Genomic DNA, 27,827 nt, shown 5'->3' with positions numbered 1-27,827 from the left:
ACGATAGTTATTGAAGCTTTTAATAGGTGGTCACGGTAATGTGAATGGACAGTGCGTGTGGGAGAACTTATATTCTTAAGATTTTGTATTTTAAGACACAAAGGAATTAAAGACATTGGCGGCGCCACACACACACACACACACACACACACACACACACACACACACACACACACATACACTCCTGGAAATGGAAAAAAGAACACATTGACACCGGTGTGTCAGACCCACCATACTTGCTCCGGACACTGCGAGAGGGCTGTACAAGCAATGATCACACGCACGGCACAGCGGACACACCAGGAACCGCGGTGTTGGCCGTCGAATGGCGCTAGCTGCGCAGCATTTGTGCACCGCCGCCGTCAGTGTCAGCCAGTTTGCCGTGGCATACGGAGCTCCATCGCAGTCTTTAACACTGGTAGCATGCCGCGACAGCGTGGACGTGAACCGTATGTGCAGTTGACGGACTTTGAGCGAGGGCGTATAGTGGGCATGCGGGAGGCCGGGTGGACGTACCGCCGAATTGCTCAACACGTGGGGCGTGAGGTCTCCACAGTACATCGATGTTGTCGCCAGTGGTCGGCGGAAGGTGCACGTGCCCGTCGACCTGGGACCGGACCGCAGCGACGCACGGATGCACGCCAAGACCGTAGGATCCTACGCAGTGCCGTAGGGGACCGCACCGCCACTTCCCAGCAAATTAGGGACACTGTTGCTCCTGGGGTATCGGCGAGGACCATTCGCAACCGTCTCCATGAAGCTGGGCTACGGTCCCGCACACCGTTAGGCCGTCTTCCGCTCACGCCCCAACATCGTGCAGCCCGCCTCCAGTGGTGTCGCGACAGGCGTGAATGGAGGGACGAATGGAGACGTGTCGTCTTCAGCGATGAGAGTCGCTTCTGCCTTGGTGCCAATGATGGTCGTATTTGTGTTTGGCGCCGTGCAGGTGAGCGCCACAATCAGGACTGCATACGACCGAGGCACACAGGGCCAACACCCGGCATCATGGTGTGGGGAGCGATCTCCTACACAGGCCGTACACCACTGGTGATCGTCGAGGGGACACTGAATAGTGCACGGTACATCCAAACCGTCATCGAACCCATCGTTCTACCATTCCTAGACCGGCAAGGGAACTTGCTGTTACAACAGGACAATGCACGTCCGCATGTATCCCGTGCCACCCAACGTGCTCTAGAAGGTGTAAGTCAACTACCCTGGCCAGCAAGATCTCCGGATCTGTCCCCCATTGAGCATGTTTGGGACTGGATGAAGTGTCGTCTCACGCGGTCTGCACGTCCAGCACGAACGCTGGTCCAACTGAGGCGCCAGGTGGAAATGGCATGGCAAGCCGTTCCACAGGACTACATCCAGCATCTCTACGATCGTCTCCATGGGAGAATAGCAGCCTGCATTGCTGCGAAAGGTGGATATACACTGTACTAGTGCCGACATTGTGCATGCTCTGTTGCCTGTGTCTATGTGCCTGTGGTTCTGTCAGTGTGATCATGTGATGTTCCTGACCCCAGGAATGTGTCAATAAAGTTTCCCCTTCCTGGGACAATGAATTCACGGTGTTCTTATTTCAATTTCCAGGAGTGTATATACATACATACATACATACATATATATATATATATATATATATATATATATATATATATTATTTGGACCCTTGCTCATCTTCATAGCTGAGAAAGCAATGAACTGAAACTATTACTGTACACAATCTTTTAAAATTTTTGCATCAAACGTGTAGGGGTGGTAGATCACGCCATGGGAAACAGCTTTTGTTAGAGATAAAATGTTCGCTGACGTTTCACGGCGACGGTAGGCATTCTTTTAGTATTCGCCGGCCCTGGGATGTCTAGATTTCACCGACCAGCATGGTCTGGTGTTCTGTATACTATCTACCCTAGTAAACTAGTAGTGATTTTCAAGATGAAAACCTTAAGAATGAGTGTCCCTAAGTGGGGGAAAGTAGGGAAGACCGGGGGAGAACGGCCAGTCTAACATTTGGAGCAAAGTTTGGAGGTCTATGTGATGAAAAAAAATTGAAAAATTAGGAACCTTTTACTAAAACATTTTTGAAATAAAATTTGCAAATGATGATAACATAAAATAATGTTTCTATAATTTTCAATGTGTTTCGTTTTTATATCAATAAACTGAATAAGTGTCTTTATAACGATTCTGCCCCATGCATGGGGCGGAAGAATGGACTCCGTTTTTTTATTGTCATTTTCTTAAAAGTAACCTGGGCTTTATCGTCCTCAATATCCATTTCAGGACATGAGTTATGAGGCCTTTTCTTCCTGAAACTTAAGTCAGCGTGGCCAGCCAGAAATCCAGGGACCCAATTTCTCCAGCCATTTTCATTTTGTTGTGAAATGGGTGTGTGCATCCGTTTCGTTCTCACAGCTTATACACTGATCTCAGTAGTTCTTTTATAGTTATACCAAAACATCGCTTTTGCAGGTCCTTAATATATTTGACAAGTTCTAGCTCTTGCTCCGTATTGAAAACACTGATATTTTCCGCAAGTTTTGTCAGTTGTTGAAAGGGGATTGTCATTTTTACATATTGTTTTAAACTAGTCAAAGACATGACATTGTTTCGATGCTTTATCGTGGGTCATAGTTTTATTAATAACTGATGCAAATCTTGTTCTATGTTTTTCGTGGACCAATTTTGTCTCTCTGTTTCCCGTATACAATGGCTTACCATCTGCAAACGAGATAGGCAAACCATGTGGCAGGATTCGTCAAATGAAGAATAAAAGGTGACCGAGGAAGAACGGACTGTACCAGTAGACCATTCCACCCGAAACGAATATTTACTGAGAAAGTATTCAGTAGCCACCGCAAACAATTCCTTTCAGCTTCATCCTATACAAATGATTTAGGTGGACTAAAAGTTGATTGCGAAGAAAAAAATATGACAGACTTACTTTTGTTGTAAATGGCCTGGAAAGTTGGAGCAGAACAGCGAATCCGCTTACTTTTATAAACAGACTATTCAACTCGCTCGCGACAACAGTCGCAACTTTACTAAACCATAAAAGACATTGGTTTGGTAAACACTTGTCAGCATGAGTGCACCCTGACGTCTTTAGACAAAGTTAGACGGCTGAGACCGTTCTGCCTCGGCAGTCTATTCTGCCCCAGTCTCCCATATTTTAGCAGTGAATCAAGAACTACTATTTTGCTGGACCCACCGCATTTCATACAGAGCAGATGACTGACTATAGGCAACGCACAAGGCATACGAAGACTGCCGAGTGCTTATACCCTGCCGCCAGGGGCTTAACCACCACAATAGGATGCCAGCATCGCCGGGAACCACATCAGACAACATTTTATCTGTAACGAAAGTTGTCTCCAGTTATATGATAAATCACTCCTAGGCGTTTGACGCAAAGACTCTGAAACACCCTGTATATAGTGTTAGACTCCTCTTATTACCAATGAAATACACGAGTGAAAGTCTCTTGAACAAACATGATTCAAGCTAGCTACCTCTGGTTCCAGAACTACGTACTATTATGACTGAACAATTTTTCGTCACAGACTCAAGCAGAGTTATTTCTAAATTTTGTTTCTCTTCTGCAACTACGACAAAGCCATTTACTGTCACCAGCCTCAATTATTAGACTCTAATCTTATCTATCCTCGCTTATGCCCTGGGTTCTAAAATGAGATACTTTGACTGCATTAAAAATGGAGGGGCGTTGGGGATAGGTGGGTGGGGAGATGTAGCCTGCCAAATGAATGGTAGATGGTGGACAGAAGTTCTGTACTGACTTCCAAGAGACAAAATTGAAGACGATGACGTAATGGAGGAGGGGTAGAAACATTAGAAAACAGGCAGGAACAACATGGATGCATATGGCTCAAGAACATATACAGATAATGAAGAAAAAGGAAGATTAGATTTTAACATACTTTCGACAACGTCATTAGAAGCGGAGCACAAGCTCGAATTAGGGATGGATGTCGAAGGAATAGGCCTGTGCCCTTTCAGAGATATCTTAAGCGATTTAAGCTATTGAGGCAAAGCCCGGGAAACCCAAATCGGGATGACCTGATCGGGATTTGAACCCTCCTCCTCCCAAACGTAATTCCATTCTGCTAGCTACTGGGCCAGTAGCTCAGTGATATGGGTAATGATGACGTGGATGATCAGAATGTGAATGACTATGATATGGGTGATCGTAGGGATATAGGTGATCAACGTGGTATTAGGGTTAATGGTAGCAGGGTTAGTGATGATGTGGTTAATGATGACAGGATTAATTGTAGTGCAGATAGTGGTTACATGGACCAAGACTGCTATTATATGGATGATGATGATGATGATGATGATGGTGATGTGTTGAAAGTGTGATGATTTCTAATATTCTAGTGTCACTCTGTCACTGAATTCCTTCTATCCCCATCCCACACTCAGTCCCAAACTGATGATCTGACTGAATCACTAACCTGCCCACCTTGCACTTTCTGTAACTTCCTTCCTCAGCCTCACCTTTCTACTTGCAAGGAAAACACGGCAAATGCCATATGCCGACTTCCCAGAAACTTCGCTCACTGTAAGAGGAGACAAAATAAATGAACACGTGTCTTCGCTTGTCCGTAGATACTCGACCGTTTCTAAAATAACGGCGGTCAAAATTTTTTGACGCGTTTAGATGTTTTTTTACAGCGCGAGAGCTTCAACAGTATCGTTGGCACAATGGGTAGCGTCCCAGCTGCGTTCTTTTTCGTCCTGTGTTCGAAACCCGAATATTGTTTCCATTTTATTTTCTTCATTCTCATTTATCTAACCATCAGTAGGAAGTTACTACACGAATGTTTCCTATCATTCTGAAAGTCACAATGGATCAACACATCTATGGGTCTGTCCTTGGGAACCATGTACATCCGTACGCACAATTTGTTATTCTTCAGCACGATGCCATCTACCAGCAGGACAACTCAAAGTGTCAAACATCTCGCAGTTAAATGCGGATTAAAATCCAATCGAGAATCTGTGGAATCACCTCGATTAGGTGTTGGCGCCGTGGATTCTCAACAGAGGAAACCAAAGCAGCTGGCCACGGCGGTGGAGTCGCCAAGGGTAGAAGGGAGTTACATTAATTGTTAAATTACAAGTGGGTTTAACAGTAAGTGTCCTACATTTATTATTTAGTATATATGTGTATGGTTCATTGGTGTCTGTTCGTTTTGGAAACTAATTTGGTAGTGAAGTGATTTCTTCAGGAGGAAAAACCAGCTGGGCAGGCTATCACCCACTGAATACAAGGTCATCTTTGCGTGCTGCAGGAATAAAGGTATATACTTGTGGCTGAACGAAACTCACTTCTCAGGAATAAGTACGCAACACCACCAATCTTATTGACAAGATAACAGGAAACTTCCTGGCAGATTAAAACTGAGTCCCGGATCGAGACTCGAACTCGGGAACTTTGCCTTTCGCGCGCAAGTGCTCTACCACGGGACGTGAGTCGTGCTTGGGTAGCTCAGATGGTAGAGCACTTGCCCGCAAAAGGCAAAGTTCCCGAGTTCGAGTCTCGATCCGGGACACAGTTTTAATCTGCCAGTAAGTTTCATATCAGCGCAGACTCCGCTGCAGAGTGAAAATCTCATTCAAGATAACAGGAATTTGACTGAAAACAATTTCAGATATTTTCATTCAGTTGTCTTACACACATATATGTTGTGATCTTCTGTCGACATGGCTATATAGATGGAAAAACAGTAAAATAATAGTAATAATCAGGTTCTGAACACGAGGTGCAAAAGAATGAAGCCTCGGCGCCAGCCACTGTACCATCACTTCAGTGAATGGCACATAAAGTACCTCGAAAGCTCTCACTGTCGTTTTCTCGGAAACGGTCGAGTACCTACGGATACCCCGAAACACGCGTTTGCTTATCTTGCCGCCTCTGCCATTGAGCGAGGTTCCCGGGACACGGGGTCACGGCCCTTGCCGCGCTGTGCCACTCACCTGCGGCAGGCGGCCGCTGAGCAGCAGCTGCCCCGTGGTGGCGTCGCGCACCACCAGGTCGCAGACGCCGTACTCGAGGCGGGCCAGCTCCGCGGCCGGCACGTCGGCCAGCGACTCCTCCAGGTGGAAGGCGCGGCCGCGCCGGCTGGCGTTCAGCGCCGCCAGCTCGCGGCTCCAGACGGGTGCGCCCGGCGCCTCCAGCGGCCGCGCCTCCAGCATCAGCTGCACCGACAGCCACTCGCGCGCCTCCTCCGCTTCCTCCGCCTCCTCGTCCCGCGACTCGCCTCCGCCTCCGCCGCCGCCGCGGATCAGCGTCACCTGCACAGCCACGCAGCAGCCTGTGCTGAGCAATTCGAGCGACATTGCACACTCTGATCAAAAGTATCCGGAATTTGGGTTGGCTAGGTTGGGTTGGGTTGTTTGGGGAAGAGACCAAACAGCGAGGTCATCGGTCTCATTGGATTAGGGAAGGAAGTCGGCCGTGCCCTTTCAAATATACCATCCTGGCATTTGCCTGAAGTGATTTAGGGAAAGCATGGAAAACCTAAATCAGGATGGCCGGGCGCAGGATTGAACCGTCGTCCTCCCGAATGCGAGTCCAGTGTGCTAACCACTGCGCCACCTCGCTCGGTGTGGAATTTGGAATTCACCACTAGATGTCAGAAGAGGTGGACTGGCTAGTATAAAAAAAAGCGAGGAGTATTTTTCTGTCATTCGGGGAGCAGGAACAGCCGAAAGCGTGAGCCAGGAGAGGTCAGTGACTTCGAACGTGGATTAGTCATTGGTAACACTGGAGTGACAAAACATCAGCGACGTTTCAACTTTTCTAAAGCCTCCCAAGTCAACTGTAGGTAATGTGATTATGAAGTGGAAATGCGAAGGAACAACCACAGCTCTCTTGTATTCGAAAATATAACAGAATAATTTTTTTTAAGTGTGAAGTTTCATCATTTTTTCACTTACTAATGGGTGCATTTGTTGCTATAGGTACACTTTTCTTCATAAGTTACAGAGATTTTTCGATGAATTTTGCACAGCATACATACCATACTTACAGGTGTATGAAACTCTAGAAATTATTTAATTTATGAAAAAACGAATAATCTGTTGTATTTTAAACTTCATGTTTAGAAAAAACACACATTTTGTAGTTAATTACCTCAATTTTTACCACAGGTTTTAATAGATTTGAAAAATTCTAGAGTTTCATACACCTTTAAGTATGGTATGTATGCTGTGCAAAATTCATCGAACAATCTCTCTTAGCCGGCCGGGATGGCCGAGCGGTTCTAGGCGCTACAGTCTGGAACCGCGCGACCGCTACGGTCGCAGGTTCGAATCCTGCCTCGGGCATGGATGTGTGTGATGTCCTTAGGTTAGTTAGGTTTAAGTAGTTCTAAGTTCTAGGAGACTGATGACCTCAGATGTTAAGTCCCATAGTGATCAGAGCCATTTGAACCATCTCTCTTACTTATGAGGAAAAGTGTACCTATAGCAACAAATGCTGCCATTAGTAAGTGAAAAAAATGATGAAATTTCACATGTAAAAACAATTACTTCGTTATATTTTCGAACTTCCACTGCTATGAGTGTGAATTCTGAATCATTACTGGTCATGCTGACAAAGTTTTATGAATTTATTTGTAAAAGTATAGACAGTGGAAATTAAAATGTCCTGTGGTGCCTCTCCTGCTCCAAGTCGGTCCGTTTGACGTCCTACGCCCCTTAAACTACGATATCGTTTTAATACTAACTCCTTAATGAAGTATTTTATGTAAAGAAGCCATTATTACTATTAAATTCGTTGGCAGTTACCACATGTGAGTACAGTCTTCTTATAAATCTGTTCGTAATAAATAAAAAATTGGTTATCTTCACTGATGTCTATTTTAAGATTTATTTACAATCTACATCTACATCTACATGGATACTCTGCAAATCACATTTAAGAGCCTAGCAGAGGGTTCGTCGAACCACCATTACGACACTCTATTATTCCAATCTCGTGTAGCGCGCGAAAAGAATGAACACCTATATCTTTCTGCACGAGCTCTGATTTCCCTTATTTTATCGCGGTGATTGTTCCTCCCTCTGTAGGTCGGTGTCAACAAAATATTTTCGCATTTGGAGGAGAAAGTTGGTGATTGGAATTTCGTGAGAAGATTCCATCGCGACGAAAGACTCCTTTCTTTTAATGATGTCCAGCCCAAATCCTGACAGTCTCTCCCATATTTCGCGATAATACAAAATGTGCTGCCTTTCTTTGAACTCCGTCAGTCCTATCTAGAAAGGATGCCACATCGCGTAGCAGTATGCTAAAATAGGACGGACAAGCGTAGTGTAGGCAGTCTCCTTAGTAGACCTGTTACATTTTCTAAGTGTCCTGCCAATAAAACGCAGTCTTTGGTTAGCCTTCTCCACAACATTTTCTATGTGTTCCTTCCAGTTTAAGTAATTCGTAATTGTAATACCTAGGTATTTAGTTGAATTTACGGCTTTTAGATTAGACTGATTTATCGTGTAACCGACGTTTTACGAGTTCCTTTTAGCAATCATGTGGATGACCTCACTTTTCGTTATTTAGTGTCAACTGCCACATTTCGCACCATTCAGATATCTTTTCTAAATCGTTTTGGAGTTTGTTTTGGTCTTCTGATGACTTTATTAGTCGATAAACGACAGCGTCATCTGCAAACAACCGAAGACGGCTGCTCAGATTGTCTCCCAAACCGTTAATATAGATAAGAAACAGCAAAGAGCCTATAACACTACCTTGGGGAACGCCTGAAATCACTTTTTTTACTCGATGACTTTCCGTCATATTACTACGAACTGTGACCTCTCTGACAGGAAATCACAAATACGGTCACACAAATGAGGCGATATTCCATAAGCACGCAATTTCACTACGAGCCGCTTGTGTGGTATCGTGTAAAAAGCCTTCCGGAAATCCAGAAATACGGGATCGATGTGAATAAAGAGCTAGTTGTGTTTCACAGGAACCATGTTTTCTAAACCAATGTTAACTGTGTGTCGATAGACCGTTTCCTTCGAGGTAATTCACAATGTTAGGACACAATATATGTTCTAAAATCCTGCTGCATATCGAAGTTAAGGATATAGGCCTGCAATTTAGTGGATTACTCCTACTACCGTTCTTGAATATTGGTGTGACCTGTGCAACTTTCCAGTCTTTGGGTACGGATCTTTCGTCGAGCGAACAGTTGTATACACTACTGGCCATTAAAATTGCTACACCACGAAGATGACGTGCTATAGAAGCGAACTTTAATCGACAGGAAGAAGATGCTGTGATACGCAAATTATAAGCTTTTCAGAGCATTCACACAAGGTTGCCGCCGGTGCAGACACCTACAACGTGCTGCCATGAGGAAAGTTTCCAACCGATTTCTCATACACAAACAGCAGTTGACCGGCGTTGCCTGGTGAAACGTTGTTGTGATGCCTCGTGTAAGGAGGAGAAATGCGTACCATCACGTTTCCGACTTTGATAAAGGTCGGATTGTAGCCTATCGCGATTGCGGTTTATCGTATCGCGACATTGCTACTCGCGTTGGTCGAGATTCAATGTCTGTTAGCAGAATATGGAATCGGTGGGTTCGGGAGGGTAATACGGACCGCCGTGCTGGATCCCAACGGTCCCGTATCACTAGCTGTCGAGATGACAGGCATCTTATCCGCACGGCTGTAACGGATCGTGCAGCCACGTCTCGATCCCTGAGTCAACAAATGGGGACGTTTGCAAGACAACAACCATCTGCACGAACAGTTCAAAATGGTTCAAATGGCTCTGAGCACTATGGGACTTAACATCTTAGGTCATCAGTCCCCTAGAACTTAGAACTACTTAAACCTAACTAACCTAAGGACAACACACACATCCATGCCCGAGGCAGGATTCGAATCTGCGACCGTAGCAGTCCCGCGGTCCCGGACTGAAGCGCATAGAACCGCATGACCACCGCGGCCGGCACGAACAGTTCGACGACGTTTGCAGCAGCATGGACCATCAGCTCGGAGACCATGGCTGCGGTTGTCCACAGACAGGAGCGCCTGCGATGGTGTACTCAACTACGAAGCTGAGTGCACGAATGGCAAAACGTCATTTTGTCGGATGAATCCAGGTTCTGTTTACAGCATCATGATGGTCGCATCCGTGTTTGGCGACATCGTGGTGAACGCATATTGGAAGCGTGTATTCGTCTTCGCGATAGTGGCATACCACCCGGCGTGATGGTATGGGGTGTCATTGGTTACGTCTCTGTCACCTCTTGTTCGCATTGACAGCACTTAGAGCAGTGGACGTTACATTTCAGATGTGTTACGTCCCGTGGTTCTACCCTGCATTCGATCCCTGCGAAACCCTACATTTCAGCAGGATAATGCACGACCGCATGTTGCAGGTCGTGTTCGGGACTTTCTGGATACAGAAAATGTTCGATTGCTGCCGTGGCCTGCACATTCTCCAGATCTCTCACCAATTGAAAAGTCTGGTCAATGGTGGCCGAGCAACTGGCTCGTCACAATACAACAGTCACTACTCTTGATAAACTGTGGTATCGTGTTGAAGCTGCATGTGCAGCTGTACTTGTACACGCCATCCAAGCTCTGTTCGACTCAATGCCCAGGCGTATCAAGGCCGTTATTACGGCCAGAGGTGATTGTTCAGGGTACTGATTTCTCAGGATCTATGCACCCAAACTGCGTGAAAATGTAACCACATGTCAGTTCTAGTGTAATATATTTGTCCAATGAATACCCGTTTATCATCTGCATTTCTTCTTGGTGTAGCAATTTTAATGGCCAGTAGTGTATTTACAATCTTCTTAGGTAACTGTGAATTTTGTGATGAACACATCCATAGTTATTGTCTATACATGCGAAAAGAAATATTTTGTTGCCAGCAATTGGTTGTTTTATACCTGTCTTACTGTTGCACGGTTGCTGTCTCACAGCCACGTTTAAAGTTTTAAGAAATATCGAAGTTCGGTACGAGACTTGTACTCACGTCGAGGTGTAGTGTGCACTCTGAGTCGACGGCGACCCAGGCGAGCCCGTGCGCGGTGCCAGTTGCAGGTGTGGGTGCGGGTGTGGGCGGTGGCGGGGGCGGCAGCAGGTGCGCCGGCCTCTCGGCGTCCCTGGCGCCGGCTACGAGGCGCGGGGCGAGGCGCCCGCGGGCGACGGCGGCGCGCTGCGTCGACACGGCCAGCCACAGCTCGCCGGCGGTCAGCTGCCGCAGCTCCGGCACCCCGGGCGGGCCCAGCTCCCCGCTCGCCTCTCCGGAGTCTGCAACGCACAGCTGGGGATACAACCGCGCCACCGGACTGCAAGCACTGTGCATGAGACAGTTCACTCTAGGCATGGGCTGGGAGACAATGACCCTCGTTCAGTGGATGTTACGACAACTACGTACTCCCTGATGGATTTTATAGTCGAATTGACCGTAGTTTCGCCTCCTAAACTAAGGGAGTCTTCATCAGAATTTATATTACATACGTAAGAAGTTGAGCATAACAGCTCTCGTCATACAATTTTAACGCCAAGAAGGCCACGGCACATAATAAAACATCCTACGTAAAGGTTTTACTGTCATTTCTAGTTAAAAATTAAAGATTGTCGCTAAGGGCTCCTTGTGTATACTGAAACAGGTCAGTCACTACCCCATCATCTGTGAGGAGGCTTTGAGAATTCATTCCAGGTGATTGTGACTTAATAGCGGCTTAAACTTCAGAAATTTTGTAAGATGTCTGTATATTGAGCAAGCAGTAAAGGAAACAAAAGAAAAATTCGGAGTAGGTATTAAAATTCATGGAGAAGAAGTAAAAAATTTGAGGTTCGCCGATGACATTGTAATTCTGTCAGAGACAGCAAAGGACTTGGAAGAGCAGTTGAACGGAATGGACAGTGTCTTGAAAGGAGGATATAAGATGAACATCAACAAAAGCAAAACGAGGATAATGGAATGTAGTCGAATTAAATCGGGTGATGCTGAGGGGATTAGATTAGGAAATGAGACACTGAAAGTAGTAAAGGAGTTTTGCTATTTGGGGAGCAAAATAACTGATGATGGTCGAAGTAGAGAGGATATAAAATGTAGACTGGCAATGGCAAGGAAATCGTTTCTGAAGAAGAGAAATTTGTTAACATCGAGTATAGATTTAAGTGTCAGGAAGTCGTTTCTGAAAGTATTTGTATGGAGTGTAGCCATGTATGGAAGTGAAACATGGACGATAACCAGTTTGGACAAGAAGAGAATAGAAGCTTTCGAAATGTGGTGCTACAGAAGAATGCTGAAGATAAGGTGGGTAGATCACGTAACTAATGAGGAGGTATTGAATAGGATTGGGGAGAAGAGAAGTTTGTGGCACAACTTGACTAGAAGAAGGGATCGGTTGGTAGGACATGTTTTGAGGCATCAAGGGATCACAAATTTAGCATTGGAGGGCAGCGTGGAGGGTAAAAATCGTAGAGGGAGACCAAGAGATGAATACACTAAGCAGATTCAGAAGGATGTAGGTTGCAGTAGGTACTGGGAGATGAAGAAGCTTGCACAGGATAGAGTAGCATGGAGAGCTGCATCAAACCAGTCTCAGGACTGAAGACCACAACAACAACAACATGAGGCTGTTCACTCACTTATTCAGATGGTGTTAAACTTTTGGGAATAGTAACTGTGCACTCCGTTGAAGCTGTATTAATCATTATCACTTTCAGCCGTGTGCTTGTACTGATAAATTAAAAAAAGAATAAATTTACTTTTAATCTCCTGGTATCATAGTTCAGCTGTGGTGCATTTAATTTAATCTTCAGGTGTTCTTATCGACATATGTTTTAACCAGTTATTGTTTTTTACTATACTAACGTTGTGTCACTTGAACATAACACTTAGGACGCGTCTTTGAAGGGGGCTGCACACGTTCACTATTTATTGGCAATACTAATTCGACAGACCTTCAATATATTGAAACGACCTCACACTATCAATAACAGTGATTAAAACTGTCAGTTGACAACGCGATTTTGCATGGTTAAGGTGTCTAATACTCAAAGAAAGGCGTGTGCTGCAATTATATTAGCTATAGCTCGCAAGCAACAGGAAATGAGTCCGAGATTGGTTGAAAAATGGAGTCACTGGTCACATGTTAATTTCCTGACTGAAATCAGAATTACGGGCCCGAAAGATTTTATACGGTTTTTTGTAATGAATTCTGCATGTTTCGACACGTTATTAGTGTCGACACGAGATAAGATAAAGAAGCAAAAGACGTTTACGAGGTAGGCAATCGCATTCGTCGAGAGATTAGTTAGAGATGTCTTGCGACAGACAGGTCATTCTAATGCTCGAAGTTTAGTTCTGTAATATCATCAAGCACAATTAGTAAAATTCTTTGGAGGCCTATGAAGCAAGGACCTGTTCAGGAAATTAACATTAAACTTACTTTTTGTGCTTTGTGATAATTTTGTGAAACTGGCACGCATTTCCCAGACCTCTTACTAGTCACAGCAGATATATGACGTATATTTTCGAAATCAAAGCGTTTTTCAAAACTACTAGATAACACAACAATATATACTATATTTTCAAATTAATGAAGTAAGCAATGTCACAGAGAATCCACCCTAAAGTTTCCTATACGTTGATTACCCTCGCATAGGCCATTAAAATTGTTTAGTGTTAAGGTGCTCCTTAAAAACTGAGTGTGAAGTATGATACACACAATGGCGAATTTAAAAAAAATAATCAGTGCACACTAAAGCCGCGTGGCTGGTTCCTGCAGCTCTGTCAACATATTATCAAACAATCAATATGTTTATGTATTCGAAATATTGAGAATATTTTGAGGTCCATCAATACCGCTTATCAGTATTTCTAGGATTGACAATACGTCAATATGCGCCCTTAGACAGTCAAAATATTGACAGTTTGGCAATATTATTGAACGTGTGAGGGCCTCTTTAGAATGTAGAAATTTTTTTAAGACTAATTGTTTTAGGTAGTGCGGCTGCTACTTTTGTAGGTCAATATTTTTAATGAAACTTCCTGGCAGATTAAAACTGCGTGCCGGACCGAGACTCGAATTCGGGACCTTTGCTTTTCGCGGGCAAGTTCTCTACCATCTGAGCTACCCAAGCACGACTCACGCCCCGTCCTCACAGCTTTACTTCTGCCAGTACCTCGCCTCCTACCTTCCAATCTTTGGACAAGCTCTCCTGCGAACGTTGCAGAACTAGCACTCCTGAAAGAAAGGATATTGCGGAGACATGGCTTAGCCACAGCCTAGGGGATGTTTCCAGAATGAGATTTTCACTCTGCAGGGGAGTGTGCGCTGATGTGAAACTCCCTGGCAGATTAAAACTGTGTGCCGGTCCGAGACTCGAACACGGGACCTTTGCCTTTTGCGGCCAAGTGCTCTACCATCTGAGACATGAAAGGCAAAGGTCCCGAGTTCGAGTCTCGGTCCGGCACACAGTTTTAATCTGCCAGGAAGTTGCATATCAGCGCACACTCCATTGCAGAGTGAAAATATCATTTTGGAATATTTTTATTGACCATCGCAGCGTCGCCCTGCGCTGCTTATACTGTACGGTTTGGTTCTCACCAGAGAGCGCCGGCGTGAGGTCGTAGATCTCTGTGCCGCGAGCCGACGTGAGCGTGAGCATGCGCACGGACAGCGCTTCGAGCCCCGACAGGGACGCGCCGTACGACAGCGAGCCGTCGCGGCGCGCGAACATCCACGCCACGCCCCCCACCCCCGCGGAGGGGGCAGCGGGTGAGTCGTCAGAGCGACTGCCCTCTGCTGAGGCGGCGTCGGTAGGAGTCAGTACGGCCTGTCAAACAGCGAGCCAAAACTAGTGCGCATCTAAAACACACACACACACACACACACACACACACACACACACACACACACACACATACAAAGCAGAATTTGCGTTTGCCCAAGGCAGGACCATACTGGCACTACTTGAAACGCTTCTCCTTTATTAATTTTTCACATGACACTTTGTAGGAAAGAGTACCAATTATCAAGTGCGTTTTCCATGTATTATGAAACTTTAAGGCGTGATACTTACGATGTGTGTCTACTGCTGCAATATAATAGTCCCTTTAAATTTTATTCTGGTCTTCTTGTGTAGAAAAACACTTATTACACATCATTTACGCAGTTCATAGTCCGTGATAAAAGTGAAAAACAGAGAATTTATCAGATGCTTCGACAGTACTCTTCAATAAGCAAAATATAAGAGAGACAGGAATAAGTACCTGGTAATGGATGTGCAGGGTGTCCCAGGAGGAATGGTCAGTATTCAGTGATATGACAAGAACGCTCATTCGAAGCAAAAAAAGAAAAAAAAATCCAGTAAACTTGGGCTCTAAACTGCATACCTTAAGAATTATGAGCATCTATTCAGCTTCGCTACTGCGAAACACGTCTCTTCTACTGAACAAGTACTAGTAGCTCTAGTCACGAAATAGAGTGTGGAAAGAGTTGTAGTGCATCATCTAGGACATCTATAAAGCTCTTAAAGAAGCTCTTTGTCACTGACACAGGGCATTCCTTTGATAACACAAAGGACAACCTTAAAATACTTCACAAAACAAACAAAGTCCACAAACTCAGTTTTTATGAAGAACCGGAAATTTTCATTCACAATAGAAAACATGGACAGAACACACTAAATGAAAAAGATACGGCAGTGGCAAAGAGGTTCTTTAAGAGCTTTGCACATATCTTAGATGATGCACTATAACTCTTTCCAATTTCTACTTCGTGAGTGACCTTCATAAAAGATAATTCCCACAGCAGTGTACAGAAACAGTAAGAATTAGATTATGTTGGTACCAAGTCTGAAAGTTTTATATTTTTTGTGTTTCTTATCTTTAACAAGTTAAGTGAAACAATATTATAATTGCTATATATATTAGTCCACATGTAACTTAGTAATAAATGATATCTCAGTCATGGCACCATATCTCTCCACCGTTATAATCTCTGGTATGCTTATGTTATTGGTTCGTGTTCTTTCAGACGAAATAAAGTTAAAAGTGTATATTTATAAAGTACAGCAGGGTTCTATGCACTGGAACAGATTGTAAGTAACACTTTCATCATTTAAAATTTATAAAATTAATGCCATATTACGATAACAAATGCCTTTTATAAGTGTTTTGTAGCGAAATGAAACCACAGCAGCCGGCCGGCGTGGCCGAGCGGCTCTAGGCGCTTCAGTCTGGAACCGCGCAACCGCTACGGTCGCAGGTTCGAATCCTGCCTCGGGCATGGATGTGTGTGATGTCCTTAGGTTAGTTAGGTTTAAGTAGTTCTAAGTTCTAGGGGACTGATGACCTCAGATGTTAAGTCCCATAGTGCTCAGTGCTATTTGAACCAAACCATTTGAACCAAACCACAGCAAACAACAAGCTGCATCCATGTAGTAAAGATGGGAGTGTAAACTCTAGAAACGCGTCCTGGGATGAAATTTAAAAAAGTAACTGTCGAAGATAACTGTTATATTTGAACTTTTATTGTCATAAACAGTCGCACTTACAACAGTCCAACATGGACGACATAAGGTTATTTGGTTACATAACAAAAATAACCTCTTCACTCTGTGGACGATCTAAAAATAAATGTTTTTATTTTTAACTTCTACTGTGGACCCTATAACTAATAATCATTTTGTGGTGCAGTTCTTCTTGCTTGCTACGAAAATGGGATGAGAAGTTCCGCCTTATGCAAGACACCTCTTTTCTGTTTTGTTTCATCCATACATGCTTCAGAACTTTAGTGCTATCATCAGTGGGTTTAATTTATATTTTTTACTGAAAAATTGTTGTTACATATTAACATTTGTGTTGTTTACAACATTATGTCAAAGTTCCATTGATAGCTTAATTGGCGAAAAGTGGATGTATGCATTAGTTAACATACCTTACATGATGTTATTGCCCATTTATTTTGGTAGCCAATCTGCTACACAATATGCAACTTGTCATATGCAAACAGCAAAACGTAATTTATCTTTCTGTTTGTTACGTATTTACAGAAATGGAGTCTGCATCACGTTTTTTGTGTGTAACTTACAGTTTTGAAGTTGTGGTGCGTTCTCCTGTGTTGTTGGCGAAGGAAACAGGTTTGCTTCGTGACCTATGGTAGCTTGGCACTGCGCTTTTACGATTTCTCAAAACATAGGCGGAGTTTTCGCGGCCATTACGCGTTGTTATGGCTGTGTGATGTTCATTTGTTTCGTAGGGTTTTTGGCTGGGTGAGGCGCGAGAGTCTGAATTGTATTTGGCCGTCAGTGGTGTATGGTTTGTGTGGATTTACGTGCGTGTGTTGAGTGCTGGGGTATATATATATATATATATATATATATATATATATATATATATATATATATATATAGAGAGAGAGAGAGAGAGAGAGAGTGAGAGAGAGAGATATCTATCTCTCTCTCTGCCCCAGTACTCAGCGCACAGACACGCAAACCCACATAAACCATACACCACTGACGCCAAATACAATTCAAACTCGGTTCATCTGAACCGATCATTGGCTTCACGGACTTCACGTTCCCAAACTAGGATGGAATTTTTATGGATGACAATGCGGCATGTCATCAGGCCACAGTTGTTCGCGATTGGCTTGAAAGGCATTCTGGACAATTCGAGCGAATGATTTGGCCACCCAGATCGTCCGACGTGAATCTCATCGAACATTTATGGTGATGTGTCGGCAGAAGTGCCAACACCGTGTTGTTTGAGGAAGCCGAAATGCACGCTATAAGCTCACGCAGGATGGCGTGAGGTCTGGAACAGGATACTTAATGAATGCTATAAAGAAAAGTACGTAGCTGCTGGAATACTTAACTTTAATCCACAATTGGTGAACATTGGTCTTGTTACTGTACATGCTTCATTAGATACATAGCAAAGGATAAATGGCGCCTTGCTAGGTCGTAGCAATTGACTTAGCTGAAGGCTATGCTATCGTCTCGGCAAATGAGAGCGTAATTCTCAGTGAACCTTTCCTAACAACGTCGGCTGTACAACTGAGGCGAGTGCTAGTGAGTCTCTCTAGACCTGCCGTGTGGCGGCGCTCGGTCTGCAATTACTGACAGTGGAGACACGCGGGTCCTACGTATACTAACGGACCGCGGCCGATTTAAAAGCTACCACCTAGCAAGTGTGGTGTCTGGCGGTGACACCACATATGGGATGTAATCGAGAGGTCACCTAATGGACAAAATCTTGCACCGGAAATACTTTCCCAATTATGGACGGCTTTAGAGGTAGCATGGCTCAGTACTCATGCAGGGGACTCCCAACGACTTGTTGAGTCCATATCACGTCGAGCTGCTGCACTATGCCAAGTTTTTACTTGGAGGTCCGATACGATATTATGAAGTTTCCCCTGACATTTGCCGCCTCATTGTATGTCGAGTCCGCCCCCGGTAGCGGAGTGGTCAGCGCGACAGAATGTCAATCCGAAGGGCCCGGATTCGAGTCCTGGCTGGGTCGGAGATTTTCTCCGCTCAGGGACTGGGTGTTGTATTGTCCTAATCATCATCATTTCATCCCCATCGACGCGCATGACATTTGTTTGCAACACAGTGACGCAAGACAAAAAGGCTTTATACGGTTCTTTCTGCTTCATGGTCCTTAGGCAAAGACGACAAGGGAACACTGTTTCCGTGTCAACCAGACGATACACTCGGGTTGACTACGTGAAACACCTCATTACCAGGACCCTCCGCCCCCAGTAACTGAGTGGTCAGCGCGACAGAATGTCAATCCTCAGGGCCCAGGTTCCATTCCCGGCTGGGTCAGAGATTTTCTCCGCTCAGGGACTGGGTGTTGTGTTGTCCTAATCATCATTATTTCATCCCCATCGACGAGCAAGTCGTCAAAGTGGCGTCAAATCTAAAGACTTGCACCCGGCGAACGGTCTACCCGACGGGTATTTATTTATTGTATGTCGAGAAGTAAAATGAGTTGTATATGAAACAACTATTATTGTGGTTATTTTACCTGACTGTTCAAACCACCTTCATATCCTCAAGAATTCTGCAGCGGCAAACCGACGACAGTGATATTGGACTGTAGTTTTGCGAGTCTCTTCTTTTACCCTTTATATGTTCAGGCGTTACTTCCGATTTTTCCAGTCACTTGGTACTTTCCACTAGGCGAGAGATTAGCGGTAAAGGCAAGCTGCGTTAGGGACTAATTCTAAAGAATACTCTTTGTAAAATCGAATTGAGGTCCCATCCGGCCCTGGCGACTTATTGGCGTTCAGGAGAGGTGACACGTGAGAGCTGTGGGCGGCGTCTACTAGAAGTAGGCAAGCTACCTGGAGTATCTCGCAGGAGACCCTGGCTGTGACGCGGCCGCGCAGCTCCATGAGGCGGCGGCCCCCGGCGTCGGCGGCGGACAGCGACGCCCTGAGGCGGCCCGCCGCCAGCTGCCGCAGCGCCCCGGCGCCCACCGGGCTGCGCAGCTCCACCTCCGACAGCGACGCCTGGTTGTGGTTGTGGCCCTGGCCGCTGAGCGGCGCCTGCGTCTGCGGCTGCGGCGCGCGCACCGTCTGCAACAGGCCATCTCTCACTATCCTGCTTATGGCGTAAAACCACTGGAAACAGCAACATCTAGGAGTGGCCGTCCAGAGCGACCTGAAATGGAATGACCAGCTGTAGGAAAAGCACATGCTCGGCTGAGATCAACTGGAAACAATAATATGTAAGAGTGTCCATTTAGTGGGCCCTGAAGTGGGATGACCGGCTGAAGGAAAAGTAGATGCTTGGCTGGGATCCACTGGAAACAGTAACACCTAGGAGTGGCCCTCCAGAGCGACCTGAAGTGGGATGACCGGCTGTAGGAAAAGCAGATGCTTGGCTGCGATCAACTGGAAACAATAACATGTAAGAGTGCCTGTTCAGAGCGACAGGAAGTGGGGTGACCGATTGTAGGAAAAGCCGATGCTTGGTTGGGATCCACTGGAAACAGTAACATCTAAGGTGGCCGTCCAGAGCGACCTGAAATGGAATGACCAGCTGTAGGAAAAACAGCTGCTTGGCTGAGATCAACTGGAAACAATAACATGTAAGAGTGTCCATTCAGTGGGCCCTGAAGTGGGATGACCGGCTGTAGGAAAAGCTGCGATCAACTGGGAGTCTCTTAAGGGTATCTACATTCGTCAAAATAAATGTTGCATGTTCCTGAACCTTTCATATCGAACGTTGTGATCCAGAAATATGTTATGATACCAATACGTTGGTTTGTTTGTACTGTAATTCTGGGGGGCGGTATGTGCAGGCTGTGACATCCGTGTCACCTGTGAACATTGTAGTACTTGTGGTACATATCATTATGAGAGTTGTGTTGCTTCAGGATGGTTCGTGTTGTGCACGACTTTGTACACCAAAGTAAGGAGAGATGGGCTACAGCGTGGTGCAGCAACTGCTGTCGTCGTGGGACAGGAGCAGAAATGATTAGTGAACAAGTTAACACAGTAAACAGAAGATTTACTTAACTTGCATCTCTCCAAGTGTCCGAAGATTCATTACAAATAATGCAGCAAGAATCGGAGTCTAGATATCACATTGTCAACAAAAAAGAGGCTCTCTGATCTTAGCAGGAATGATGGTGTCTGTGTCGCTTCACACAGCAAAGGGGCTCCAGGTGCAAGTGGGCTGAGTGGCTGCCGCCAGCCGTCGTGTATCCAGGAGGCAGGGGGCGCTTGTGGTACGGAGCCACTGGAGGCGTGGCTCAGCGGCTGTGCGCCATTGGGTATGCCAAATCCTGTGCAACCATTATTGGCGTCTGGCGGAAACTTGCAATTCCGTTGCCAACCCTGATGCCTGTGGGGCGGTACTGATATGTGATACCACAATTTTCTGGTGACAGGATCAGTTGTGGATCGTCACAGAATTGGCCGTGGGACAAAAAACAACAAGTGTGCGCGACTGATATCTGCGTATAATAGCAAACAGAAACCTTCAACACAATGCTACACGTCTACAGCGGCAGTAGCGAACAGTTACGATTGAGTCAACACAAACGATACAAAATAAGCTGCATGAACAGGGATTACGTGCCAGAAGGACTCTCAAAGCTCATGTTCTATATAGAGTTCAGGGGACGTGTGTCACACGGGCATGAAACCACTCTTTGTGGACTAGGCAGCAGTGGGAACAACGTGAAAAGATATCAATGATAAGATTTGCTGATAACATTGCTATCCTCAGTGAAAGTAAAGATGAATTACAGGATATGCTGAATAGAGTGAACATCTAGTTAGTACAGAATACGGATTGGGAGTAAATTGAAAAAAGACGAAATTAATGAAAAGTAGCGGAAATGAGAACAGCGAGAATCTTAACATCAGGATTGATGGTCACGAAATAGATGAAGTTAAGAATTTCTGCTATCTATGCAGGAAAATAACCCATGATGGACGGAACCCACGATGGAAGGAGAAAATAAAAAGCAGACTGGCACTGTCAAAAAGAGTCAAGTCTGCCAGTATCAAACATAGGTCTTAATTTGAGGAATAAACTTCTGAGAATATACGTGTTGAGCACAACTATGTATGGTAGTGAAACGTGCATCATGAGGGGGGGGGGGGGGGGGGGGACCGGAACATAAGAAAACCGAAGCGTCTGAGATGTGGTGCTACAGAAAAATGTTGAAAATTAGGTGGATTGATCAAGTGGGGAGGTTCTGCACCGAATCGGAGAGGAAAGGAATATGTGGAAAACACTGACAAGGAGAAGGGACTATCAGACCAATCGTGTGATTGGATTGAAGAGTTCCTAGATAACAGAACGCAGCATGTCATTCTCAATGGAGAGAAGTCTTCCGAAGTAAGAGTGATTTCAGGAGTGCCGCAGGGGAGTGTCGTAGGACCGTTGCTATTCACAGTATACATAAATGACCTTGTGGATGACATCGGAAGTTCACTGAGGCTTTTTGCGGATGATGTTGTGGTATATCGAGAGGTTGTAACAATGGAAAATTGTACTGAAATGCAGGAGGATCTGCAGCGAATTGACGCATGGTGCAGGGAATGGCAATTGAATCTCAATGTAGACAAGTGTAATGTGCTGCGAATACATAGAAAGAAAGACCCTTTATCATTTAGCTACAATATAGCAGGTCAGCAACTGGAAGCAGTTAATTCCATAAATTATCTGGGAGTACGCATTAGGACTGATTTAAAATGGAATGATCATATAAAGTTGATCGTCGGTAAAGCAGATGCAGACAGATTCATTGGAAGTATCCTAAGGAAATGTAATCCGAAAACCAAGGAAGTAGGTTACAGTACACTTGTTCGCCCACTGCTTGAATACTGCTCAGCAGTGTGGGATCCGTACCAGATAGGGTTGATAGAAGAGATAGAGAAGATCCAACAGAGAGCAGCCCGCTTCGTTACAGGATCATTTAGTAATCGCAAAAGCGTTACGGAGCTGACAGATAAACTCCATTGAAAGACTCTGCAGGAGAGACGCTCAGTAGCTCGGTACGGGCTTTTGTTGAAGTTTCGAAAACATACCTTCACCGAGGAAGCAGTATATTGCTCCCTCCTACGTATATCTCGCGAAGAGATCATGAGGATAATATCAGAGAGATTAGAGCCCACACAGAGGCATACCGACAATCTTTCTTTCCACGAACAATACGAGACTCGAATAGAAGAGAGAAACGATAGAGGTACTCAAGGTACCCTCCGCCACACACCGTCAGGTGGCTTGCGGAGTATGGATGTAGATGTAGATGTAAGGACATCTATTAAGACATCTGGGAATGACTCCCAGAGGGAGCCATAGAGGGAGGAACTGTAGAGGAAGACAGACATTGGAATACATACAGCAAATAATTGAGGACGCAAGCTGAAAGTGCTACTCTGAGATGAAGAGATGAGAGGAATTCGTGGTGAACCACATCAAACCAGTCAGAAGACTGATGACTCAAAACAAAAAAAAATGTGGAGGAATGTGGGTATGGGGATTAACTCTTCCTCAAGCTTCTCGGAACTGCAGAGGAACACCTGCTGGGTGGATGGGGCCACAGTGGGAGAGAAAGAGCGCAGATGACGGGAAGAGCTTACCTCCTCGACGATGGCGCGGCCGGCTTCGTCCTCGAGGCGGGCGACCAGCTGCGCCCCCTGGGGCACGTCTGCGGACAGCAGGAGGCTGAGGTGGACGCTGCTGGTGTCGGGGGCGGCGTGCACGGACAGCACAGCTGTGGCCGCCGCGTCTCCGCCGGCGCGCTCCTCCAGCAGGCCGGAGAACACCTCCGTGGTCAGCGAGTGGTGCCTGCCGGCGGAACGAGATCTACTCAGCGCCCGAGGCGTAGCTCTGTTTGCTGCATCGCTTCCTCTCCTCGGATATCATATTTTCGCTCAGGAGCAATGTGACCACTTAACCCGAAAACAACGTCAAGTTTGAAAGTTCCTGGCAGATTAAAACTGTGTGCCCGACCGAGACTCGAAATCGGGACCTTTGCCTTTCGCAGGCAAGTGCTCCACCAACTGAGCTACCGAAGCACGACTCACGCCCGGTCCTCACAGCTTTACTTCTGCCAGTATCTCGTCTCCTACCTTCCAAACTTTACAGAAGCTCTCCTGCGGACCATGCAGAACTAGCACTCCTGAAAGCAAGGATATTGCGGAGACATGGCTTAGCCACAGCCTGGGGGATGTTTCCAGAATGAGATTTTCACTCTGCAGCGGAGTGTGCGCTGATATGAAACTTCCTGGCAGATTAAAACTGTGTGCCCGACCGAGAATGAAACTTCCTGGCAGATTAAAACTGTGTGCCCGACCGAGACTCGAACTCGGGACCTTTGCCTTTCGCTAGCAAGTGCTCCACCATATCAGCGCACACTCCGCTGTCACCTAGAACTTAGAACTACTTAAACCTAACTAACCTAAGGACATCACACAACACCCAGTCATCACGAGGCAGATAAAATCCCTGACTCCGCCGGGAATCGAACCCGGGAACCCGGGCGCGGGAAGCGAGAACGCTACCGCACGACCACGAGCTGCGGACGTTGAATTAACATCTGTTGTTTATAGTCGTTAGTTCAAGCAGCCATCGTAGTTACTGCGATGGCGTCGCTTATACGCGAGGAATAAAATCAGACTTGGAACTTTTTGGGACCTTCTTCGGACCATGATTCATGGAAATTAAACAACATCATACGGTAGAAATACACATACACGTGAGCATCCGAAATACAGTATAAAGTTTTTTCTTGGCAACATGATACACTGATACACGTACACGAAATTTTAACAGAAACTATTGTTATTTAAATTTTTTGATATTGAGAAGTATAGTCCCGCGAATTTTTTGCATCAATAATATCAGTGAAATCTGAAAACGGTGAAACATGAAAAGAGACAAAATTTACTGCTGCAATATGGAAGTAGAGAACGTGGAACAGTAAAACACAGAGAATGCTCTGTGAAAATAGAGTCCACAGGACTTGGGTAGTACAGAGACGTTGAGCAAGCTGTCCAAGTCTTCTACGACAGACAGTAAACAGTGTAGGATTTCTCCCCCTGTTATTTTTATTTTTTCTCTCTAATGCAAGCGGGACGTGAGGCCCCGACCGCAGGTCATCCGTCATGGACGGGTGTCAGCTGACAGCGCTGTCAGACCGCGTCAATACTCAGGGCAGCCGAAGGCCACTCCACGCCGATTTCGACACCACGCTGTCGTTCGAAGAATTGCACATTGTGCACAACACTGGGACTCGGATCCAGACATCGCCATTTAACGGCAAGTACTGGACAGTTCGCGCCATCGACACTGCCTCCTGCACCATCTGAGAAGCACCCAGTAGCACTCGATTCTGGTCACACCTTCCAAACTCAGTTTTAAAGGCATGACTACCCGATTCCCTTGTTTTGCCTGGTTATTTATTCCAGTCTTATATTTAACAGGGGCCGGCCGAAGTGGCCGTGCGGTTAAAGGCGCTGCAGTCTGGAACCGCAGGACCGCTACGGTCGCAGGTTCGAATCCTGCCTCGGGCATGGATGTTTGTGATGTCCTTAGGTTAGTTAGGTTTAACTAGTTCTAAGTTCTAGGGGACTAATGACCTCAGCAGTTGAGTCCCATAGTGCTAAAAAAAAAAAATATTTAACAGGAAAAGAAATGAAAATACAAGTTATTCTGTCGTATCCTAGGTTTTCTCAGCGTGATCCATCAGTGGTACGCTTTTGGATGTTCAACCGAGTAGCTGATTCGATTTTTCTGAACACTGTTTCGACAACAGCCCACCTTATGTTCCGGCTATGCGAGCTGCGTTATTTTGCGAACTCGCTGTCTGGAATCCACCCAGCGTCTGGAGTATTGTTGGTTTCGCTCTCGCCGAGCTGGACTTCGACGCCCACAGGGCTCTTTGATGTTCGTTTTTTTTTTTTTTTTTTTTTTTTTTTTTTTTTTTTTTTTTTTTTACAGCCAGCACTGTTCCGTTAACCACATATTATCTCCGCGATTTCCATCTCTGGTGGATGAGATGGTCGTAACAAAGTGAGTGCTGAACCCCAATCCTTGCATAACTGAAACCTCCATTCCGGTTTATTGGGTTTTTTCCGTGTACAAAAGGTAGTCAAATGAAAACCGAATACCGCCTCAATGGGACATAGAATGGTTCCATTCAAAAATGATCACTACACGCGTCTAGACATTTATCCCACTGGGAGACGAGACCATCAATTGCTGTGTCATAGAACGCGGTCGCACGTTACGGATCCACAACGGCGCTTGTTCTCGCACTTTCACTTCCGAATGAAACCAACGTCCATGCATGTCTTTCTCCAAGTGGAAATTACACAGTGAAGGGTCCAGGCTGTACGGAGGGTGTTGCAGTGTTTCCCAACCAAACCGTGTGATTGACGGTGTGAGGGCGAGCGTTATCATGCAACACGATGATTCCGTCCGACAGCATTCTTGGGCGTTTTGATTTTATAGGGCGTCGCAGTTTCTGCAAACTGTCTTCACAGTGCTGCACAATGATTTGTTCCACGCCCGAGCTACTCGACGAGCAGCCGAAGTTGGATATTTTTTATGGGGGAGAGATGGAATGATTCAACTGTCGGCTTTGCCATTTACCATCGGGCTGTCGGAATGCTGTTGTGTACAGTCCTCGACTGTGCAGTGGCTTAGCTCTTTACACCAACACAAGCGTCCCTTATCACTGACCACACACATGTGTTGCTTATGAGGATTCAAATGGATCAAATGGCTCTAAGCACTATGAGACTTAACATCTGAGGTCATCAGTCCCCTAGACTTAGAACTACTTAAACCTAACTAACCTAAGGACATCACACACATCCATGCCCGAGGCAGGATTCGAACCTGCGACCGTAGCAGCAGCACGGTTCCGGATTGAAGCGCCTAAAACCGCTCAGCCACAGCAGCCGGCGCTTATGAGGAGCCACTGGACCATTGTACCCCACACTTTCCAACTTATTGTGCTAGCTGGACTACTAGTAGCACTTTGGAACTCACGAGTGATCCTTTCTGCTGATTTCATGTGATTTTTTGCAACGAGTTTTCGTAATCCTCGACGGTCTTTGTCCATCGGTACATGTGTCACTGGTCTTGGTTCAGGTGCCTTTGTTCCATCACGTTTACACTTCACAATCACATTACATATAGTTGACTTGAGCAGCTTTAGACGGACTGAAATATGACTGATGGATCTGTTACTCAGGTGACACCCAAATGACGTCCGCGTCCGAACTCACTGAACTTTCCTGACCGACCCATGTGCTGTTAAGTCCTGCTGACAACACCGTAACCCAGCCTCCTTTTGCTGTGACGTGTCAGCTTCTCGTGACATCTAGTGGTCAAACCCGCATTACACAGTGGTATCTGGATGGTGTTGTTCAGACCGTGTGTGCCAAGGTGTGCTGGGGGAAAGATTCATTCTGCACTACATCAGTTGGCTATCTGATGAAAGGAAGGATCCCAATATGAATCTCGAGTGAATATCATAATCACGATGGGCAGAGGGGAATTTGAACATTGATGCTCCATAACGCAAGTACTGCGGGTTGAGTAGTACAGTACGTACGCGCTACAGGTCTGCACGCTGGTTAGTCACGTGCCCACTCAGCAGGGCTGACGGGCTGTCACTGTGGTCGCAACTCAGCGGGGTATACATAGCTGCAGACGGCCGCCTGGCAAGCTGCATCAGCTGTTGCGGCAGAGATAATGGGAGGCTGCGTGCCGCTACGGAGGACCGCCGCCCCGCCGCCCACGCGGGGTGCAGCCGCGGTTCCGCAACAGGTGCCGCCTGCCAGCCAGTGGTCACACCCCACCGGCTGAGCGTGCGTCACCCGCACTGCTTATAGCCGCGGCTTCGCCACCGTCAGCAGACTCCACCCAAGTCTGTGCACGTCCGAGGGTACTTCCTTCCAGTAACGGTCATTTTGTGTCCTGTTATTTTCGTACATGCAACGAGGGGAAAATGACATTCTATGGCCGGCCGGGGTGGTCGAGCGGTTCTAGGCGCTACAGTCAGTTTGGATCCTGCCTCGGGCGTGGATGTGTGTGACATCCTTAGGTTAGAAAGGTTTAAGTAGTTCTAAGTTCTAGGGGACTGATGACCTCAGAAGTTAAGTCCCATAGTGCTCAGAGCCATTTGAACCATATTTTTGTCAGTCTATGTCAGGTTCAAGTGCCACCGCCACCATGGCCATCAGCACCACCACTAATCGTGTACTTCGGGTACTCTATTTTTCTGCTCAATATTTCGACGAAGGGTCCAGTAGTCA

General features: G+C 45.9%; 1 protein-coding gene across 1 annotated transcript in view; it reads right to left on the bottom strand.

Annotated features, from left to right (window-relative positions):
• The window catches only part of LOC126253459 (dorsal-ventral patterning protein Sog-like), a 534,492-nt gene that overhangs the window by 33,379 nt on the left and 473,286 nt on the right, over positions 1 to 27,827 (bottom strand). The window contains exons 7-11 of the mRNA XM_049954812.1: positions 23,139 to 23,346; positions 19,380 to 19,613; positions 14,628 to 14,856; positions 11,036 to 11,313; positions 6,007 to 6,324 (exon numbers count right to left, since the gene is read on the bottom strand). Of these exons, the coding sequence (XP_049810769.1) occupies positions 6,007 to 6,324; positions 11,036 to 11,313; positions 14,628 to 14,856; positions 19,380 to 19,613; positions 23,139 to 23,346 (1,267 nt within the window). The remainder of the gene's footprint in view (positions 1 to 6,006; positions 6,325 to 11,035; positions 11,314 to 14,627; positions 14,857 to 19,379; positions 19,614 to 23,138; positions 23,347 to 27,827) is intronic.

The sequence above is a fragment of the Schistocerca nitens genome, chromosome 4 (genome assembly GCF_023898315.1).
Source record: "Schistocerca nitens isolate TAMUIC-IGC-003100 chromosome 4, iqSchNite1.1, whole genome shotgun sequence".
Classification (NCBI taxonomy): Eukaryota; Metazoa; Arthropoda; class Insecta; order Orthoptera; family Acrididae; genus Schistocerca; species Schistocerca nitens.
This window is presented reverse-complemented; position numbering and strand designations above follow the sequence as displayed.